Source organism: Cebus imitator, unplaced genomic scaffold (assembly GCF_001604975.1).
Source record: "Cebus imitator isolate Cc_AM_T3 unplaced genomic scaffold, Cebus_imitator-1.0 Scaffold674, whole genome shotgun sequence".
NCBI classification, from domain to species: Eukaryota; Metazoa; Chordata; class Mammalia; order Primates; family Cebidae; genus Cebus; species Cebus imitator.
Window position 1 is genome coordinate 105,460 of NW_016107989.1, and position 18,871 is coordinate 124,330.

Here is an 18,871-nt window from a genome sequence, read left to right on the forward strand (position 1 = left end):
TGCAGGACAGTTATTTGGCATGTGGCCCAGCAGAAAAAGAAGGGCCATTCGTCAATTCACTCATTCACTCATTCATTCAGGTCGGAGCTACTGATTCGGGTTCTACAAGGTGCCAGATGTTGTTTTGGGGAAAGACAAAACTGATACCAATCAAAGATATGATCATCGCCTATGGGAGCATGGCGCTTGCAAAGTGACTGGCCTTAAATACCCAAGCACACAGGCAAGAATATCCCTCCAAATTGTGAGAAGTTCTGGATCAAAGCCCAGGATGAATTTATACAGACCGGACATGTCAAGGAAGGCCTCTTACAACAGGAGACGTTTAAGGTGGGATATAAAGGTAGTAAGTCCTCCAGGTGCTGACAGTCATGTGTAAAGGCCCTGAGGTAGAAAAGACCTCAGTGTACAGAACAGTCGAGAAGAGGCCAGTATTGCAAACACATTGAAGGAGGAGTGGAGGGGCCCCATGTGAGGCTGGAGTGTTGCTAGGTGGAGGGGTTTGTTTCTGTTGCGGGTTGGGTCTGCCTGCAGGCAGGTGCATCTGGGCTTGGGGGTCTACGGCACTCCTTAGCCTTTGTCTTCACCTGGATTAAAGTCTTCATAGCTCATTAAGTTTTAAAGACAGAGGAAGAAGCTTCCAGGCCCAGTGAGGCGAGAAGCAAGGGGAGCCCATTCTCCAGCAGCGTTCCTGGCCTCGTGGTGCTTTGGTGCTGCCTTTCTGGGCTGCTGCCCCCTTCTGTCCCCATGGGAGTGGGAAGTTGCTCAGACAGGCAGCCCAACCTTCCTAAAGCCTCTGTGTTAGCTCTGGGGATCCCGGCCAGGTGCCTGAGAGAAAACAGGAGGCTATTCTGTCTCAGTGATCTCCCCTCAAACAGGAATGCTCCCTGGGGAATCCCAATAAGCCCCGGCATGGGTGAACCAGTTACCGCAGGAGCTGGCAGAGGACTCTCTGCTTCATCTGACTCTTAATCTATTTCAGATGCTTAGGAGTGACAGGGGTCAAGGACAAATGACATTTATAAGCCAGGATGAGAGTGCTGCCTGCAAAGGAGAAATCAGTAAAGTTCCTTTGTGTTCTAGGAAGAAACTCAGCGCTGCTTCCGTGCACGTAGGGAGAAGCGCTGCCCTTCAAGCCCCATCAGATTCTGAGCAATATGATAGGCCACACACCACGCCTCCTGGCAGGCCTCAGAAGGACACGATGCTTTTGCTTCCCTGAAACCATAATTTTTTGCAGTAAGCTTCATTTCCTGCAACACCTGACTCTAACTTGTGCAAAATAGCTCTGTGAATGGTAAGTACCCATCAGGGTGACAACGCTTTCCTTCAGCAGAACCCTCATGTGTTTATATAAATTAGCCTGCAATTAGCAATTACATCGTTGTTTCAAAATAAGGGCAGGCAACATGTAACCCCGGGAAGAACAATGGTCCGGACATGAAAGTCCAGACAGGACTATTATGGAGAATTATGGGGGATGATTAATCGGCTGGCCTCTTCCTGGGCATGGCTATTCTCACATAAAATCTTTGTGCTAACGCAGCTACTTTCTGTAATAAGTTACCTTAAGAGAAGTGTAATTAGCTGTTGGGATTCATTAGCCCCAGTCAGTGCATCATCACTACAACAGCTTCCTTGCTAGTTTACTGCTTGTTAACGGGGAGTGATGATATATTTGTGCCTTTACGGAATGATAGTGAAGGACGCAGGGCTAACCTGAAGTCCTGGGGGTCTGTCCTTCTGCGTAGCAGACTGAAAAACTGAAAATGATTTTATAATACAGAGGAAAAGCTCAGTGTCCAGAAAAGCCAGTGTGGAAGGCTGTCAACCTGTTCACACATATTATTACTCAATGTTGCTTCTTCGCTTAAATCTGTTGGAGGCAAGAACATGTCGACCAAGCATGAAACCTGGACAGGGCTGTCTTCTCGTTCGCTTTTCCCTGCTTTAGGAAATTTTGTAGTGGGTACTTCTAGAAGCTTCTGTCAGCTTAGAATAAGAACTAACAAGACTAGAGGAGTAATGACTTTTACTTTCATTTGCTTCTCAATTCTGTTTCCAGAATGAGCAATTGGCTTTCTGGGAGATAATGAAGATCCATCCCAGAGAGGCAGCCGGGGGCCCCACGAGGCTGTGCAGGAAGGCAAGTGCTAGTTTTCTCTGCTCACCCCAAAAGCACCTCTGGTTCCTATGAGCCCCCCGCACTGCTGTTGAGTCAGTGTGCAGAGACCCCGGCTCTCACTCTTGTACAGCACAGCTGTGCAGGGCAATGGAGAGGAACCCAGGGAAGCAGACCTCCTGCTCAGCCTCCACCCCACGGAGACCATCAAGCCTCGCTGTGTGAATCCTGGAGGACTTCTCCACTGGCCGCTCAGTGACAGGGCAAAGTCATTATCCTGGGAAAGGGGGCCAAACAGCACAGAATGGCACATGGAGACTTTTCTACTCTCTCATTTGAAATATAGTCTTAGTCAACTAGAGGAAAACTAAATTTTATTTCAAATATTCTTGGTTAATTAAGGACCAACCAGTCTCAAGAAAAAGAGCATGTGGGACCACCATAATGTAGAGATGCGTGGTGCAGCACAAAAAGCATCGAGCTCTGCACGCTGACATCAGGTGGTAGCAGGCGGTGAGGCCTCTGAACTGCTGCCTTCTTATTTTTTTTTTGAGGGGGAGTTTTGCGCTTGTCACCCAGGCCGGAGTGCAATGTGCTATCTCAGCTCACTGCAACCTTTGCCTCTGGGTTCCAGCTATTCTTCTGCCTCAGTGTCCTGAGAAGCTGGAATTACAGGCGCCTGCCACTACGCCTGGCTAATTTTTGTATTTTTAGTAGAGACGGAGTTTCACCATGTTGGCCAGGCTGGTCTCGAACTCCTGACCTCAGGTGATCTACCTTCCTCGGCCTTCCAAAGGACTGGGATTACAGGTGTGAGTTACCGCATCTGGCCTGAACGGCTGCCTTCTGAGTACCTTTCATGCCTCTCATTGCTGATGTTTCGCTGCCTCCAAAGGATCACAACTGCGAGCTGGAGATCTTCACTGAGGTTCATCAACAGGGGCTTGCCCCGTGTGGACTTCGCTTGCTTTGTGAGCTGTACCAACTCAATGGTTGTTTGGCTCAACTTTGGTAAATGTCAGTTTTATTTATTTTCAAATAATGCCACTTTGAAAAGGGAAAGAATAAACAGCATGAAAATAGATGTGATAAAGTGCTGGAGAGGCTGGGTACGTAAATGGTAAATGAAGGTGTTTGGTATGCTCTTTCTTCCTCAATTTATGGTTAATAGATTTGTTTGCTTCATCTCCAGAAATGTTACATCTTATGCAATATAATATAATTTGGGAGTCAGCAGGAAGAAAAATTATATTTTTAATATCAAGAAGTTATGAAGGATTTAAAGAATGAACTAGCTTTTTATTTATCAGGAAGCTAATACCCTGTACTAATGTTTTATAGAAACACTATTAAACATCATTTTATACCAACTGAGAATTAACAAAAGTTTTTCACTGAATTTCTTTTAAAGTGAGTAATTTGTTTGTACTAATGGAAAAATCCAGATATTCATGTCTTCATAGAAAGAATGACTCTTCATTCACATTGAAAAGATAAAATTAAATATTTGCTTGTCCTTTTAAAAGAAGCCCATATTTGCAACCACATTATAGGATACATAAGTTATAGTAGGAGTGTTCAAAGTTTTATAATTAAGTAGATCGAACTTTGCAGAAATAAGTGATGAAAACTTTAAAAGGGAATAGCATGATGGGGGATTTTATATTAATCCTTTATATTTAAGGAAAAATCATTATACCCACAGTATTTATAGCTTAGGAAACTATAACAGTGTTTGGGAAGAAATTATCCCCATTACTATTTAATGGAACAAAAATGCCAGGAAGAACTTTGGATAATGATAAAGGCCTTCTGAAAGAAATGAAAAATAAGGGTTTTTCAAACCTTTCCTAATGGAAAAGACAGGGCACATGCAAAATCCTGAAGTGATGAAAAGCTCACGGGCTACAAGATAGAAACTTTAAGCCAGCTTCAAGTAAAAAGTTTTTATACGTAAAGAAAGAATGTGTTAGTAAGAGAGACGTAAATCAGACACAGAGATATTGAAAAAAGAAATGTTGTCTTCTGGGGCATTCATTAGGGAAACGTATCCCAATTTGTCCAGTCTGGGGCATATAATGTGGACCTAGATGCATCAGGCTATCTTAATGATATTATGCAGGAATTTCAACTGCAAACTCCATGGATTCTTCTAACTTTGTAACCAAGTGCAAAGCATTACCTTTTCTATGTATGAATATGTTTAGATAGATACACACTTACCATTTGTGTTATAACTGTCTACAGTACTCAGGACAGTGTCATGCTATATAGGCCTATAGCCTAGGAGCAACAGACATAGCATACAGCCTAGGGTGTGTCATAAGCCCTATCATCTAGGTTTGTGTAAGTGCACCCCATAGTGCTTATGGTGTTTGATAAGAATGAAATTGATTCAAGATTCATTTCTCAGAACAGCTTCCTGTTGTCAAGCCATGCATGACTCTAGAAAGCATATCTCTTTCTGACTGGGTGGGAGGAAGTGAGTTGGATGTGCTGGGGTTGCACCAGCAACACAGACCTAAGTCCTCGTCACTGGTGGGGCTCCTGAGATGGGCAGCCAACTGTCCTTTCTGAGGAGTTCCCAAGATCACCTTACTCCTATCCACCCCACTGAACTCTGTTCCCTCCCATTAAAGAGGACCGTCACTGTTGAGCCCTGACTCAATAAAACCATGTCACATCTCTGCTAGACACACTGATTAGGAGAGAGTTGCCTGGCCAGGAGCTTCCTCTGCTCTCAGACCAGGTGTGGGAAAATGGGGTAGAGTAGGGTGAGTGGTGAGTGTCTCATCTGTTCCCATGTCCACACAGAGTCTTTCCCCTTTTCAAGAACCTGGATTAAGAGTGCTGAATTCTAATGACCAGTGACGATGAGCTTTTTTTTCATGTTTCTTGGCTGCATAAATGTCTTCTTTTGACACGTATGTTTATTGCGGCACTGCTTACAGTAGCAAAGACTTGGAACCAACCCAAAAGCCCATCAAAGATAGACTGGATAAGGAAAATGTGGCACATATACACCACGGAACACTATGCATCCATAAAAAAGGATGAGTTCATGTCCTTTGCAGGGACATGGATGAAACTGGAAACCATTATTCTCAGCAAACTGACACAAGAACAGAAAACCAAACACCGCATGTTCTCACTCATAGGTGGGTGTTGAACAATGAGAACACATAGGGAACATCACACACAGGGGCATGTCAGGGGGTGCAGGGCTAGGGGAGGGATAGCAGGGCGTGAGGGGATTAGGGAGGGATAACAGGAGAAATACCTAATGTAGATGACAAGGGGATGGATGCAGCAAACCACCAAGGGATGCATATACCTATGCAACAAACCTGCAGGATCTACACATGTACCCCAGATGTATAATAAAAATAAATAAATAAATAAATAACCTGTTTACTCTGAAAAAAAAAAAAAAGAAAAAAAGAGTGCTGAATTCAGCCTGGTATATTGGCTCATGCCTGTAATCCCAGCACTTTGGGAGGTTGAGGCGGGAGGATCACTTGAGGTCAGGAGTTCGAGACCAGCCCGGTCAACATAGTGAAACCCCATCCCTACTGAAAATACAAAAATTATTTGGGCGTGGTGGTACATACCTGTAATCCCAGCCACTCATAAGGCTGAGGCAGGAGAACTGCTTGGAGCTGGGAGGCGGAGATTGCAGTGAGCCGAGATCACACCACTGCACTTCAGCCTAGGCAACAGAGCAAGACTCCTTCTCAAAAAAAAAGAAAAGAGAAAAGAAAGAAAGAAAGAAAAAAGGAGTGCAGAATTCAGCTGACACATGCCCTTCATCCCAAGACTGGGGTGAGCTAGTTTGGGGCTCATGATACAACACTTCAAAAATACTTTTTCAAAAAGATTTTTTTAACAGATGAATAATATTGGCAGCCAACTGAACTTAACATAAAAACAGTAATAACTCCTCTTCTTACCTGTGGCTAATGAAAGAGTAAGCCACATAAAATAAATGTCCTTGGAGCTTTGCAGCCAGAGTGTGATTATCATTAACATTACTTTGTGAAGGGGCTTTTTTCAAGGTCACTCTAGAATTAGAGGCACCACGGGACCAAGCGCTCATCCATTATATGGGTTAAAATGACTAATTGAGAGTCTGAGTTTAATTATAATCATAAGCAAAGGCACAGTGCAGATACTTTGATGGGCTTAATAACGTTCTTATGTATACAAAGATAGATGTAAAAAATTAGGGTTGTATATTGTTGTCCTTCAGGACAAGATGCTGAAGTAGGAATAGAATAATAAACATAAATGAATGACTCAGCGGCACCAGGAAATGAGCTGTGCAAGTTAGCAAGCTAGCCTTATGAACATACTTCAGCTGGAGATAAAGTCCTAAGTACCCATGACTAAATACAATGCGACTATATAGGAGGGCAGATCGCAGTTGTTTTTTTGAGCTAGCTGCTAGGTTACAAGGTAAAAAAGAATGCTCTGCAAGCTTTTACCCACAGTTCACCCTGAAATAATGATAACGACCACGATGCGATCTTTAGGATATTGATCGGCGATACTTTAAATGGGAAATGCAGTCATGTTTCACAGAAAATCCAGAAAGCATCAGGTCTGTACACGGCTGCTAGAGTCGACATCCTTAAATGATACTGATATCATGTCACATCCCCTAGTATCAGAAAAATACATGCACTGTTCAGAAGCTAGTTCAATGTCGGGAGGAAAAGGAAAGGTTGGCTCACAAATGAGAGCAGAACACACAGAAATAAAAACAGAGAAACATCTCCGATCTGGGTTGTTTGTTCAGTGTGTGGGCACTATTTGGGGACAGGCGGCATCTCTGAGTTGTCTGCCTCCTCCTCTTCTCAGCGCTGTGTCCTCAGGTGGCTCCCTGGCTTCCTGGCTTAGCAGGCCCTCTGTTGTTTTCTTATTGGAGTGACCATAACGGATTCCTTGGGCTGTCAGAACAGAGTGCCCCAAACTGGGTGGCTTAAAACAACAGAAATGTATTACCTCACAGTTCTGGAGGCCAGAAATCCAAAATCAAGGTGCCAGCAGGGCTGTGCTCTCTCTGAAGGCTCTTGGGAAAAATCCTTCCCTGCCTCTTCCTAGCTCCTGGTATTGCAGCAATGCTTAGTTTTCCCCTGACTTGTGGCTGTAACACTGCAAACTCTGCCTCTGTCTTCAGAAGCCCTTCTTTCCTGTGTGTCTCTCTGTGCGTATGTCTCTTTTTGTAAGATGACATTCATTGGCTTTAGGACCCAGCCTTATCCAATATGACCTGATCTTCATTAACTAATTATATCTGCAATGACCCTATTTCCAGATAAGGTCACATTCTGAGGTTCTGGATGAATAGGAATCTTGGGGGAACATTTATTCAACACACCACAGTGACTTCAGCCAACATGAGCTTGTCCAGGGTGGAGCCAGCTCAATGTTCCCTGGATAGTGTTCAGGCAGGCCATGGTCCCTCAATACATGCTTTTGGTTGAAGGTGATAGTTACAGCGCCACAGGCTAAGAGAGGGATCTGATCACACAATGTGCAAGGAAACAACAGTGAGTGTGAAACTGAATCTGTTTCAAGGTCTGAACCTCACTCTATGAAATTCACTTCCCTGAAGGACTCCTTAGTCATAAAACAAAGCAGAGAAGACTAACAAAATAACCTAGCTTATTCTTACATCCTAAGCTTCTCCAACATTTTGCCACATTTGTTTGGGACCATATTTTAAAATGTTTTTTTTTTGTTGTTAAAAATTGATGCTCGAATCTGGCAGAACTGGAGCAAAAGGAACAACTAGCAAATGGGAAAGAAATGAAGAAGGGGAGTGTCAGTGTGCCTAAGATGGGGTCGGGGGGGGAGTGTGAGAAAGAGGTAGTGGAGGCAGTGCGTAGAGATGAAGCCCTTACCTTCTGATCACCCATAGTTCTAGCCCCCACACCCCTCCTCCCCATCCGCCTAGAGTCCCACAATCTAGCTGCCATCATTCTTACCAACTCAGGCGTCCAACAAATTTAAGAGATTTTTTCCCCATTTATATCCTTTTTCCTCAGTGACAGATAGATACTCCAGGAACACATAGACAGGTCTGCTTTTTAAAAATTCCATTTCTGGTCCCCAAATGAATTTTAAACAAAAAAGGACTAAGGGCATTAACTTTTCATTTTATATTTCATACGTGCTTAAATTTTTGCTATGTCAACATGATATATCCTCCCATGAAGATTTTCCATTCCTTTCTAAAGAAGGCAAAGCAAGTGTCTCCTCTCTTTTGAATGTTCCCTGTGAAGGTGCCTCCTTCACTAGCCTGGGACCTGGAGGTGGTAGGGAATGGGGTGGGGTTGGGTCATGAGGTGGGGACAGCCACCGATATTGGTACAATATCCAGCGCCTAAAGGAAAGCCTGAAACAAGGCAGAACCTATTAAGCCTGCATGAAACTGTCTAAAGAGAGAATAGTGTCAGCTTGTGATTCTGGCCAAGATTTAGGCATATTTTACTGACTTAAATTTATCTTTAATAAGCTTTTGGACATTTAAGAGTAACATAATTTGCATTCACAGATTTAAAATGAAAAGGTGACCTCTTTAAAAATAGTAATTCCTTAAATTCTTAACTTTGGCTCCCACCCTGAAATAACATAAATAAGACTGAATCCTGCTAGGAACAAAAATCAAGAGTAATGATTTTCAACAATATGACCTGATGAATTTAGCTGTACTTTCCACATACTCCTTCTGCTGGATTTCCAAGCTATACCAGTTTAGGAAATAGTATTCTAGGAAAAACAGTTTTATTTTCTTGGATGTTTTATTTTCTTTATATATCTCTGAAACAACAGCTAGAGAAGCAAACTAAAAACATTAACTCATCTTAAGGTCATCGGCAAAAGAAGAAAGGAGTCTGAGTACTGGAAAAACGATGTCAACATTATTATCTAGAAAATTCCTTAAAATACAGTCTTATCTTAAAACACAAAAAGGCACCCATAGCTCTAGTTGTCTACATGAAGATTAAAGGCGGAGGTGAAGAGAAGAGACTTGCACTGAGCTGAGTAGCTAGCGCTGTCCAAGGTACCTACACACTCCCCCCAGCAGGAAAGAATTTCAGGTAAGAAGCGAGAGGGAGAAGAAAACTGGCATTTAAAAGCCAAATGATGTTGGCCATGTGGGTGCCACTACATTTATTTCTGGGAGCAAATTTAAGGAACCAACAGAGAGGAAAGCGTTGCCCTGTCAGCAGTTGGTGGTGGTTGTGCATTGTTTTAAGCACAGATCTGTCAGCAGTCTCCTATCTGATAACTTTGTATGTCCTCTCTCTGTGGTAGGGTGGGAATGGTCTGAAACCAAACTCAGAATGTGGCTCAAGTCCTGGCTTCACGACTTACTACACATGGGCTCACTGGGCTTACGATGCATATGAGAATCAACAATGTATCTGAAGCAGAAATTTCAGGCCCCTGGAAGACAGAGATTTTATGAATAATAACACTAATTTTAATTTTATTAAAAAATCTAGTCTCTATTGATGGTGCATCTCAAACTTCCCTAGAGTCCTTTCAGCACTGGGTACAGAGTGCTGGCCACTCCTACCCGCCATGACGCTTCCCCGTTGCATCCTCTCCATGCGAAGCACAATCTCACCTGACCTTTAAGCCTTTTTGGACCACAACTGGCTGTCAGCCATTTCTTCACCAGTTTTTCCTCCTGTACTGCCATGATCATAACACTAAAATGCCACTAGGCTGTTGTGCTGAGGCTCACTGGGTGAGTGTCATTTCTTCCACTCAGTTATGACTTTCTGCAGGGCAGAGGCTGCCCTATCTCAGCCTCTTTAGCCCCTTACGGCAGGTGGTCAGCAAAAGCTCCTGGCGTAAAACTGCTGCGTGGCAGAAGCAGCACAGGAGGTCATTTCTTTAATCTGAAGAAAGATCTTGGCTTTGTTGGAAAAATGAAAAGTGTAAATATACTTGCATACTAAAATCTAAAGTCTTCTATCATGATGTGGACATCTGTGACTGTTCTGGTGTCACAGATGTCGATATGACAAACTAAACCAAATGGCATCACTTTTTGCTTCTTAGTCTGGCCAGCAGCAGAAGCAGCAGCAAATGTTGAGCTTCTGTATGTGTGAATAGAGAAGGACGCGGAGTCATTCTGGTCTCACTAAACCGCTCTGGCATCACAACCCAGACCTTAAACTCAGCCAGATGATGTATAAAGGGGAACCGTGAGCCTACACTGGTCTATCTTCTTCATCTACTTTTTTTTTTTTGAGATGGAGTTTCGCTCTTGTTACCCAGGCTGGAGTGCAATGGCGCGATCTCGGCTCACTGCAAACTCTGCCTCCTGGGTTCAGGCAATTCTCTTGCCTCAGCCTTCCTGAGTAGCTGGGATTACAGGCACGTGCTACCATGCCCAGCTAATTTTTTACATTTTTAGTAGAGACGGGGTTTCACCATGTTGACCGGGATGGCCTCAGTGTCTTGACCTTGTGATCCACCCGCCTCGGCCTCCCAAAGTGCTGGGATTACAGGCGTGAGCCACCGTGCCCGGCCCCTTCATCTACTTTTTTATCAAAGGATGTAAAATGTACTTTCATAAAGGTGGTGGCCTACATCCTTTCAAAGACAAAGAAGACATACTTATGCTATTATATTAATCAGAGAGCATTTTAATGGACAGAGCTAGCCATGTCCTTATTGACTATAATAGCTTCTGAGGCACTTCCTTCTGCAGTCTTCACTAGGGACCCTGACACTCTGAAAGTAGGGAATGCTAGGAAGGGAAAAACACTTTTAAATAGTTATAAATAAGTGAAATAGAAAAAAAAATCAGGCATGAGAGTTCAGAAGTGCCTACAATTTTAGCTTTGGAGGAGTTATACTTCTTTTGGTTGGACAGACGTTTTCTAATGGATAACAGAATTTAAGGGGTTACAGAATGGATGCCTCAGCAGGGGGTTTCAGAGAACTGTATACTTGGCATATGGTAGCACCTATCCAGAGAAATCATGTCAGATGTTCATGATTTCGTGACTTGGATGAAAAGCAGAACTGTCAGAGGATTCCCATTCCTGCCTATGAATGCATGTAGATGTTCGTGAAGGCAGGCTCTTATCTTGCCCTGTGCACACACATTCACACAAACACATACCTCCCCTCTCAAGACTGGAGGCTGAGAGCATTGTGATGAATACTCATGAGATGATGATTATTAATGCAACTGAGGTGATTTTGTTCCTTCTCAGTACGGACTGGTTGTTATACCTAGAAACTGATCAACTATAGGAGAAGTGGCAGTTTTGAACCATTCCAACCAAAGCAATCCTGTATGTTTTACTTTTGAAATACAGATTATTCAGCCAGGTATTTTAATCACTCCTTTTGCCCCTATCCCATCAACTTCATCCCGCAGAGATTTCCAACTTTGGTACAAAATACAACACCCTCGGGAGCACAGTTTCTAAAGTTTAGAAGAATTACATCTTGATAACTACTTTCCTTCCTAAGAGCAGAAAATAAACAAGACATAAAGTTGATTCTAAGAAATCTCAATAGATTCCTGAGGGATGGATAATTTTTGTGAGAATGCATCAGGAGAGAATTACAACACATTTGCTGCTTTTACTATTTAAAAAAAACCATTTAATACAACAGGCCTTATTAAAGAGCTATTTCTAAGAATTGTAGGTTGTTAGAGAATTTTTAAAAGGAGAATATTTTTTAAAATAGCTACTTGTGACATTTAACCAGATCCCTCTGTATCTGTTATGGACTCTGCCCAACCAGTCAGCCTGCCTGGTTGTTCTGTATGCATGATATAATGTGAAAGTACCGAGAGCTACTGTTTTTGGCCAAAGAAAATGACTTATTTTCGGTTGGAATAAAAATGTTTGTTTTTCACCGTAGACCTAAGAGATCATGTGAAAGAAGTCTAACATTGACTAGGTAGAGGAAAATATCTACATGACTTTATTACCGGGTTAGAAATATCTTTTACTAACTTCTTATATTCCATTGTCACATCAACATTCATCTTTTCAGAATGGTCCAATCCTCAGCAAAAGAGCCATTAAAGTTATGGAAAGAGACAGCGTCTGGCCAGGGGAAGATGGTGGGAGGAGGTACTTGTGACACAGGACTCACCTTAGGCACCCGGTGGCGTTACGCAGCACCTGTGATGAATGCAGCTGTATTTTCCGATCATCCTGAAGAGGCGAATTTTCCCAGCCTGAGTGGGGGATAATCACTGCGTTGGTCAGTACTGCCAGGGCATCCTGGATGATTGGCATTTTGAGTGCATCACATGAGGAGAGGTTCCAGAGGACTCCTGCAAGAGACACACAAAAGGAGCTTTTGGGTGGCCATGAGTTTTTCTCATTTCAAAACTGTCTTCCTTACTTGAGTTAATGGCACTGGCAGGAAGGATTAAGACACCGTGGACACACATCCTAGAGTTTGCCCTTAATTTTAGAACATTTGTGTGAACCCATTAAAGGCATTCTGTGAAAAATCTGATGAGTGAGCAGAGGAATCGCGACATGATTGTCTTTATCTCCTCATGAAGCATAATCAAGCTTGAGAGGTCTGATTGAACTGAGGCTATCAACAACGCTTCTGTTCCATTTTCACACAATGGACTCAAGTTGCTAAATTCTAACCAAGACCAAAGGGATGTGAAAGTTATTTGAAATGGACAATTAGAGCATCTTTGTCTTACCCAAGAACTCAGTGTGCACATGTGATTGCTATGAAAGCTAAGTGCTTTCATAAATAACCAGCTACCATGGTTAGGACCTTATGAGAAGCCAGCATCAGGTCAGATGACAACCAGCTCAACAAGCAATTTAAACTGTGCTCCCTTGTGACAGTTTTGTCGGCTTTTCTCTGAAAGCAATGCTCATGGAGGACCTACAGAATGTTCCTCCTTAAACAATGACAAAGGGAGCAGTGGGAAGAAGAGGGCATGTCCACAATGAACAGAATGTCACAGTAATTCATGCAGGCAGAGCAAAGCAAAATGTTAAGGACAAATAGAACATTTTAGGCTTATAAATATTTTTTTAAATTGAGACATTCTAGAAAAGGTCATAAGCATTGCATATATATTACAACATCATTTGAAAATGCTTTTAAATAATTGTTCTTTTTTGCTTAGAACAGTACAAATAAAGAGAAAAAGGAACAGAGAATAACATTCTATTTTTCTTTGAAAGAAAGCCTGTATATGCCCTCAACCTAAACAGGTACCACCATTGCAGATATTGGAAATAAAATACTATAGTTGACTTTAGAAACAGAACTTCTAGCTTACGTGCTTAATAAGCTTTCAATACATTTTAATGAAATGAGATTTTGTTCCATCTACTGTGTTCTGTACAGAACAAACAACATATTTATTTCCAACAAATAAAATTTGTTTTATTGGTTCCTTGCATTGCACATGTTGAACTGTCCAAGGACATTAATAATACAAATCTGGCCGTTAATAACTAAGTAAGTGACTATAAAAATAAAGTGACTATCAAGTTCAATAAAATGTGACTACAGAGACAAAACTCAATTGTTTTTAGAAATAACATTTACTGGAAATTTTATTTAAGTGAATGCAAAGGAAACAAAATGATTTTAGTTCCTGGCAGGCATAAAGCCATCCTTCAGTACAAGGGGTTAACTTGAAGGAAATCTAGTTTGTTTGTTTTTTTATGAATAAAGTCTAATTGAAGCACAGCCATGTCTGTTCATTTCTAAATTTTTATATCTGCTTTTGTCCTATAAAGGAAAAGTTGGGTGCTAGTGACAGAGACTATGCAGCCCACAAACTGTAAACAATTTACCAACTAGCCCCTTACAGAAAAACTTTGCTCACCCTTGCTTTAGTAAATGTCACCATTTTCTATGCACTTTTGTTTGTGCTTGTATTAACATTAGTATCCTAAATCGAGTACACAAAAAATCCTCAATGGTACACAGAAGGTGCTCAGCATATATTCTGATTTGGACTGATTTGAAATACTAGGAATATTAACACATACATTTATTTCTTTTTAAATAAAACACAAAGCTGCTTATTCATCCATTGAGAGATATTTTACCAAATTTTGGTAATCTAAATAATCAAAATGACTTCCTTCATTTCCAGCCTCACAAAAATGTACTTTTCAGAGTAAAATAATTGATTTTGTAGCTTCTAACAGTATATTAAAAAGAAATTAGTATCTATCACAGTATTTAAGAATAACTTTCAGGAATATCCCATTAAGGCATTTGTGTCTGCTCTTCTAGGTACACAATGCAAAAATACAGGAACACAATGTGCATTTTTTTCATTCTCAAATCCAGACTTAAAATATCAATGCCTAAAAATTGAGGCTTGTATTTGTTTTAAAATATGGATGACATCTTTTGCTATACAGTATATTTCCTTTAAAATCCAAATAGCAGCCTGGGCATGAAGGCTCATGCCTGTAAGCCCAGCACTTTGGGAGGCTGCGGTGGGTGGATCACAAGGTCAGGAGTTTGAGACAAGCCTGGCCAACATGATGAAGCCCCAGATCTACTAAAAATACAAAAATTAGCTGGGCATAGTGGCAGGTACCTGTAATCCCAGCTACATGGGAGGCTGGGGCAGGAGAATTGCTTGAACCCGGGAGGTAGAGGTTGCAGTGAGCCAAGATGATGCAACTGCATTCCAGCCTGGGTCACAGAGCAAGACTCCATCTTGAGTAAACAAACAAACAAATAAAAACTAAGTAGCAAAAGAGAAACCTTTGCATTTTTACATGCAATGAATATAAGAGAATCTAAAGGCTTTCTATGAGAATACAGCTATTTTTACTATTTTCCTACAAACAGAAAAGAGATAGGGGAAGAGAGGAAGGAAATCAAAGAAAGCCTAAAGGCCAAATCTAATATCTGACAGAAAGTGAAAGAACAGAAAGGCAGATGCAGTCTGGAATGTCTCTTTACAGGCTGCTCTATCTCCTTCACCTTTCCCATTAATTCATTAATCAGTGTAACCTAATTCAGAATTATTCACAAACAGGTTCACATTCATTCCACCTTTCCAGGCTGTCTCCATCTGCGAGTCACATTGCAATGAACTGATCGTAGTACTTGATCCATATCTCTGAACCTTCTCTCTTAATTTATATCTGCAATAGACAGTGCTTCCTGAACTTATTATAACTGCAATGAATCTCCATCGAACAACTTTATCACCTCTGGATGAAGACTTGGCAAAGTGGATTTAATGTGGCAGATTTTCTTGAGGGGGAATTCAGCAAACCAGCTGCAGGGGTCCTCAAAATTTTGAGGTGGATTATCTGGACATTAGACAGGTTTAAGTATAGAAGCAGCAGCTTCTGGAGACAATTGAGATGAAGATGTACATCACCTGGCAAGAGTAAAAAGTGGGAAACAACTGGAAATTCCACATCTTTTCTGCTACACACACACGCATGCGCATGCGCGCGTGCGCACACACACACACACACACACACACACACACCACCCATTAGTCTTGACTGATGGGAGAGAGATTAGTGGAGAGAATCAGACATATCTAGGCATCCTCTGAACAAACGGAAAATAAATGTTTTGCTCAAAATTTTACTTCACTCTCCCTCCCTTTTCTCATAGTGGTCTAAGATATGTCCACAAATTCTTGGATGTTTCCTTCAAAGGATGGAACTTAGTCCTTCTCTCCATGAATGAGGATTAGACTTAGTGACTCATTTGTGACCAATGAAATATGGTGGAAGTGAGCGTGACTTGAGACTAGGTCATTGAAAAGGTACTGCGGCTCCCTCCAAGAGGGGAGGCCAACTGTCATGCCGCGATGACCCTCGAGCAACCCTATGGAGAGACCAGCATGGCAAAGAACTAGGGCTTTCAGCCAAAATTTTGAAAGTGGATTTTCCAACCCCAACCAAGTCTTTGGATGACCACAACCTCATGAGAGACCTGAGCTGGGACCACCCGAATCTGTGGCTCCTTCTTGCCCTCCTCACACTTAGACAGTGGGTGACATATATGTTGGTTGTTTTAAGTTGTTAAATTTTGGAGTAATTTGTTATGCAGCAACAGACAATATGCCTTTCCTTTCCTCCCAAGCTCCTACTCTCTCTCTCTGTTGCTTTCTCCTCTCTGGTTCACCTTCCTCTCCCTTTGCCTTTCTACAACGGATGGGCTCATTTTTCCCTCTTGCCTCCCTATGACACTTTAATTCTACTTACTCCTCTCTTACCTAAATCCACTTGTTCGCTTATTCCTTCCAAATTCTAGTGTGAGAGTATACAAGCTACAGCAAGGATGATCCAGCTACACTTTGCAACTAAATTTAAAATGCATTTTAAGCGATTAAATATTTAATTTTTAAAAATGTATCATTCTTCGTGTTTGGAATTCAATAACTGATCAAATCCTTTACTTTGGAATAATCCTGCTTTTATTTCCAATTGCCACGTTAACAAATCACCACACAGGGGCTTGAAAAACACAACTTTAGTCTCTGACAGGCTCTGGAGGTCTGGAGTCTGACACGGGCTGGCAGGGCTGGGTCCTTCCAGAGGATCCCGGGGAAGATGTGTTTCCTCATCCTGTCAAACACCTGGGGGTTGCCTCGCATTCCTTGGCTTGAGATCTTACATTTCTCTGACTTTGGCTTCCATCATCACATCTCCTTCCTCACGCTGATCCTCCATCCTCCCTCTCATAAGGGCACTTCTGATCACATGGAACCCGTTTGGACAGAATCTCCCCATCTGAAGCCCTCCTACCTGAATCCTACCTGCAAAGTCCCTTTCACCATGAAAGGTAACACTTACAGGCTCTGGGAATTAAGATATGGGCTTTTGTTTTGGAGGGTAGAGGCATTATTCAGTCTACTACAAATCCCCTCAAAAAATAACCTGTTATGCTTAAAATAAAATTAAACTTATTATGGTAGCCTCATGATCAGGCCTTTCTCTAAATCTCTCAATTCACCTTGAGTCAGATTCATTCATTCATTTGTCCATTCCATAATATTAAGGACCTACTACATGGACAGTTCTGTTTGACGCGGAGTGGAGACATCTGTGAAGAAAACAAACAAACAAAAAATCCCTGTGCTCGTGGCCCAGGTATCATATAGCTCTCGTCGCTATGCTTCAGCCATAATGGCCTGTTACTTCCGGAACACACAAGCTCCTTTGCGTCCCAGATCCCTGGACTTGCTGCTGCCTCATTCTGGAACATTCTTTCCTAGATCTTTTCATGGCTAATCCTTCTTCCATTCATGTCACCTTAAATGTGCTAAACTCAGAAAGGCTTTCCTGGATCAATCTAATCTACCTTCCCAGACACTTGCTGTCCGAGCTCCTATTTAATTTCAGCAGAAACCTCATCACTAACTCATTCTGTCATTTGCTCACCGTTCCATCCTCCAACAGGGTCCCAGGCATGAAATGAAAGCAGACACTTGTCTGAGGGCCCATCATATGTGAAACACACAGAGCTACAGAATCCCTGGCGTATAGAACATGCCCTGATACACATGAGTGTTTACCAAACAGGGACTAAAGAAAAATAAAAAATAACAGCTGGATGGCATGACCTTATAGGATACTCTAAGCATCAAACATTCTTTAAGTATTATAGTGCCAGCAAAATGATGCCATGCCGTGAACAAATAAAGCAGCAAATGCAAGATGTAAGTTCAGAAATAATAAATCCAAATGAATAGAAAAATGTTATGTAAATGGGATTATTTACTTTGAATCTACAGAAATTCTACTTTTAGCTAGTAGAGAAAAATTTATATCACTGAAAAATGTTAATCTGTTTTGTATTAAAAGGTTTATCTCTGGTGCTTCATTTGGGTAATTTTCTTGCATTAACTCCCTGATAATTCTAAATTAACCCAAGTAATACTAAAATTTCAATTTGAAGAAAAACTGCAAAATGGATTGAATGTATGCCAATTTTCAGCCTCCATAACAAATTACCCTGTTTGTTTTTATCTGAGGGTAATATAAAAAATGGTTTAATATTTTGGTTAATGGTCACTAGAAAATTTTAATTTACCTGATGAAAATATGCTAATTCCTCCCAGATTACAATCTGTAATAAATTTATTAGCATTTTTCTTTTATTATTTCCATCTAATAGTTATCTTCTATCAGTGTAAAATAATTGCTTTTCCAAATACAATTTTGACAGTATGTTTAATTGAGAAGACATTTACATACACTAAAGATATTTAAAATACAGTTTATTTTTATTTCAGGCACAGAATGGCTCTGTTTCTTGATATTATCCATATTCATGAGTAATGATTGATTTAATAAAAATTCCTTAATAAAACCTTAATTACTTTCATTTGCTCCTTTATAATGCTTTAATGGAGGGTAATTGTAGTTTCTTTTTACTGAAAGAGATGAAGACTATCTTGGTTAAAAATAAAAATCCAGATGAACAAAAAGCATGTTTTAATGAAAGCAAGTTTTACATGATGGTGAAATCAAACACCGCGTAATGGCTCTGCAGGACTTTACTGCAGCCCCCTGGCTGGCTCTGAGCTCTTTGTTTTCAATCTTTAGACCTAAAACAGTTCTCCTCATGTGGGTGAGGCTCAAACCAAGACCACTGGAAAGTGGGGCTTCATTCATTTTAAATAAATGTTTATAAAAATGTATTTAAAATAAATTAGTGAATTAAGCATCTACTTCATGTATTTACGGGCATTTATTTTAAACAAATTTGTCATTT

General features: G+C 41.2%; 1 protein-coding gene across 1 annotated transcript in view; it reads right to left on the reverse strand.

Annotated features, from left to right (window-relative positions):
• LOC108295990 (catenin delta-2) overlaps window positions 1–18,871 on the reverse strand; it is a 688,803-nt gene that overhangs the window by 93,021 nt on the left and 576,911 nt on the right. The window contains exon 11 of the mRNA XM_017518360.2: window positions 12,266–12,449. Coding sequence (XP_017373849.2) covers window positions 12,266–12,449 — 184 coding nt within the window. The remainder of the gene's footprint in view (window positions 1–12,265; window positions 12,450–18,871) is intronic.